At 41.7% G+C, this 4,219-nt stretch overlaps 1 protein-coding gene across 1 annotated transcript; it reads right to left on the bottom strand.

The window, feature by feature from the left end:
- Window positions 1-334: 334 nt before the first annotated feature.
- On the bottom strand, window positions 335-3,713 carry rxfp3.3b (relaxin family peptide receptor 3.3b). Its single transcript, XM_064928983.1, has one exon. It carries the CDS (start codon window positions 3,579-3,581, stop codon window positions 2,415-2,417), a length of 1,167 nt encoding a protein of 388 aa, XP_064785055.1. The 5' UTR covers window positions 3,582-3,713; the 3' UTR covers window positions 335-2,414.
- Between the last annotated feature and the right edge of the window lie 506 nt (window positions 3,714-4,219).

Here is a 4,219-nt window from a genome sequence, read left to right as displayed (position 1 = left end):
AATAATTACTGTAAATTGGACAGTGCAGTTAGATTAACATGAATTTAAGCTTTCTGCCAATATCAGATATGTCTATGTCCTGGGAAATGTTCTTGTTACTTACAACCTCATGCTAATTGCATTAGCCTACGTTAGCTCAAAGATCGGTGTCTTCGGATCGTATTTTTTTGCTGTTGTAGTGGGGACAGCAACATTAGGAATCTCAAAAAATTTATACTTTAAGGGGGAAAAGTAAATATTTTTTCATTTTGTATGCATCAAGTTGTCTGTAATAGAATAAATGTGGAAAAAACAAATGTAGACATTAATAAATGCATTGCTATAGCTTCTGAAATATTTTTTATTACAACGGTGGGGGACTTTCAAGAATGAGGCACAGTGGCATCAACACAGTGCCACCAAATAAGTATTCTAGTGTATAGACTATATCAATTATTGGAATGGGCATAGGCTACAGTCACAACTAAGAAGTAACATGTTTAAACTGTCCCAGGTACCCTCTTTATATTCCCAGAAAAAATAAATGCCAAGACCCGGGAAAATAGCCAATGTTGCACTAATGAAATTCCACAAAATACACAACATGCAGATTAGCGAAAAAAATAAAAACACATTATCCAAACAGGTTATCACATGGAAGCCATTAGCCTAGGTATTTACTTCATACAAAGTTGCCATAAATTCAAAGCACACACAGAATTGACACCGCTACCCTCCTTTAGGTTTTCACTCCAACTCCAGTTGTAACTAATCTGATTCTTATCAACTAGATAATTATTAGAATCAGGTGCGCTAGAAGTGAAAACATACAGGATGGTGGCTCTCCAGGAAGGAGAGCTCTGCCCGACAGGAAACCCCTACAATAGAGCCTGTAAAATAACGTGTGCCTATTTGAGCTGTCATTGTGGCTCTACAGACAGTCACACATTTGATAGGCCTGTGCACAATTCCCTATATAAGCATCTCTGTCACAGTCTGTTAACAATTTACTGTATAGTTGCTGCCCAGATGAGAGCTTCGGTATGCGTGATCAACAGACCGTATGAAAGAAGATATGGATATTTTTAGAGTTGGTTCCTGTTAAGATACCTTGACATTTTTAACAATTTATACTCTTAAATCTCTCTGTTGCTAATTTCCTGATATACTATCTGTATAATCATCAACTCGATTTTGCCAAATATAGAATATATTATGTCATTAGTTGAAGGAGGTTATCTAGCAAGCTTAGCAAGTTTGCATGATCAGACAACGCTATACTCGGGGTGCGCTCTGTGCGTCCTGAGCGCGCTCTGTATCGAGATATGCACTACATTAATTGAGGAACATGATAATGCTCGACATTTATGGAATTTAATTCACAACAGTGTCATTGGCGATCAAAGATAGTTCATTACTAAATATCCGTTTAATTTGCTCTGAAATCTTTACACAGTGGTGCAGCCCAGTCGACAAGGTGGCACAGCGCCCTTATTATTTGGGCAGAACCCTGGCATAGTGGCAATATTTTGGTTTTAAACGCTTTGAATTGGGCACTTCGGATTTTCGCCGTACTTTCCGAGACTCAAGGGATACATATGAAGTAACCCCGGTACTGAAAGTTGGAAAGTTTCCGGGAAAATTTGAATCCCTAGTCACAAAGTTGCAAAGTATCTGTTAATGAAATACTGTGAATTACTGAAAATGACTGACACTTGCATTTTACTTTGCAAAATGGAAATAACAATATTTTTCTCAAAATACACCTAGGCCTATACCACACTTACTATACCACACTTACACACTTACGACAACCAATAGCCATGGAAATCACACCAGGCGTTCAGGCAGTAGCCAACGTTTTTGTTCGATTTAGAAACAGCCCAAAAGCGCAATGTAACGACAATATACCATTGATTTAGCAAGGTCAAGGGCTTTTCAATCATCTGTATTGTTGAAGCTTTACACATTCTGCGACAGAAATGTAAAGGTAATTCCCGATTGAGCCGACATATACTGCGTTTACTATGAATGCAGTCTGCCAATGCGGGAATATTGCCTTAATACATTTCAATCAAGCTGTTACGCTGAACTTCCGCGATACAGATTCAATAGATCCCCAAGTAGGCCTCAACTTAAATTATGTACATAGGTAGAAATCATTTTGAAGTCACATAGGGGCTGAGGCCAGTCACCGAGACAAATATTTGCTTGGCGCAGCTGGCATCTTATGCGCAATTTGGTAGGCTACACGATAGAATATCATCATTTATAAACTTAAATAGTGTTAATTTAGAAAAGTTAATGTTCTCATCTTAGTCCTATGCATTGAGACGATGATAATACATTTCGTAATATTTGACTCTTTTGACAGTAAAAAAACTAATTATTTTACGAAGCGGTTTAGAGCTCTGGTTTTACGCATTAAGTTACCTTTATGGTTGGCTGTCCTCCGCTAATGCGTCACATTGCCCATTTACAATGGATAGTTGACAGAGGTCGGTGTCTATGACATTCAAAGGTATTTGTGTGTCACCGTGGACAGAGGCTTTTCGAGTTGCGGAAAAGGGACGTATTTGGCAGCTGTTCGCAGGTGAGGAAACCCGCCAGAATAAATCCTTCAGCATTTTCCTGAACTCTCTTCGCATGAGACAATATAAAACTGGGTTCAAGCAACTATTGGCATGTGCCAGGCACACGGTCACAGGGAAAACATAGGTGTGAACCATATAATAAGACTTGTCCCAGTTCACCACATTAAATTTGACCAGGACGCCCCAGAAAGTGATGGCGTGATTTGGCATCCAACACAAAAAGAATGAAAGAACCACAATGGTAACTGATTTAGTGACTCTGTTACTCCGTTTAGGATGGTTGTTGTTCATACTCCTCAGGCGAACGAATCGTAGGAGCATCAAATAGCAAATTGTTACTATGAGCATGGGGAAAACAAAGGCAATTATGATTTTTTGTAAGTGATATAATGCCAGCCAGTGCTGGCCCTCCGGGAACCGCAAAAGGCAGAGCTTCTCCCCAGCGATGTTTGTCATATTGGAGAAAATAGCCGTTGGAGCGGTGGCCACAGTGGCAAAGACCCATAGCACTGCGCTTACCCATCTCACCGAACAATATCTGTGTCTAGTGCGGTCCTTAAGAGCCGAGGCAACGGACCAGTAGCGCGTAACACTCATAGCAGTGAGGAAGAACACACTAGCGTACATGTTCATAACAGTAACGGAGAGAATGATCTTGCACATCGCGTTCCCAAACGGCCAGCTGAAGTCCAGAGCAGTGTCCACAGCCCAGAAAGGCAGGGTCAGGACAAACTGGAAGTCCGTCATGGCCAGATTAAGAACAAAAAAGTGTATGGTGGACCTTTTTCTTCCTTGTCTCACTTTCATTAAGAAAACGACTAACAAATTCCCCACCAAACCCGCTGCGCAAACCACAGAATACACGATTGATATCATGATTCGAAGCGCTGGACTGCCGTCCGCGGTCATATCTATGTCCTCCAGGCTGCTGAAGCGGTCTGGGTCCGTAGAGGACCGGTTATAAGTGCTGATGTTATGGTTCCAAGTGTCCCCCAGTGCCGTTTGCATATCCACTATTTCGTTCCAGACGTAAAATATGTTCCAAAAAAATTAAAGATACATAGTTGCAAACATGGTATGGTAAACTTTTCATACGTTCAAAACAGATACCTGAAACTCTCCATCTTCTCATGTAATGATGGTCCGTGCGCTCTGACCGCAAACTGGCTTTTAAATAGCCTACTGTGCCAGTGGAAGCGTCACCCCATAGGCAACAATTGGTTAACGTTCCTCTGATTGCTGATTGACATGGGTGTTTCAAGCCTGCTAAGGTAAAAGGAACAGCAAGGAACACAACGTATCACAAGGGACTGGGGGAAATTCAACCAGGTAGCTTAGTATAAGAGTACAACTTTAGACCGTCCCCTCGCCCATACCCGGGCGCGAACCAGGGACCCTCTGCACACATCAACAACAGTCACCCACGAAGCATCGTTAACGTTACCCATCGCTCCACAAAAGCCTAACCCCTGCAGAGCAAGGAGAACTATGACTTCAAGGTCTCAGAGCAAGTGACGTCACCGATTGAAACTCTATTTAGAGCGAACCGGAAGTAACCGGAAGGTCGTTTGTTCGAGCCCCCCGAGATTACTTTGTGAAAAATATGTCAATGTGCCTTTGAGCAAGGCACTTAACCCCCACCTTAC

The sequence above is a fragment of the Oncorhynchus masou genome, chromosome 22 (genome assembly GCF_036934945.1).
Source record: "Oncorhynchus masou masou isolate Uvic2021 chromosome 22, UVic_Omas_1.1, whole genome shotgun sequence".
Classification (NCBI taxonomy): Eukaryota; Metazoa; Chordata; class Actinopteri; order Salmoniformes; family Salmonidae; genus Oncorhynchus; species Oncorhynchus masou.
Note: the sequence above shows the minus strand (reverse complement) of the source record. Positions and strands in the feature narration are given on the sequence as shown.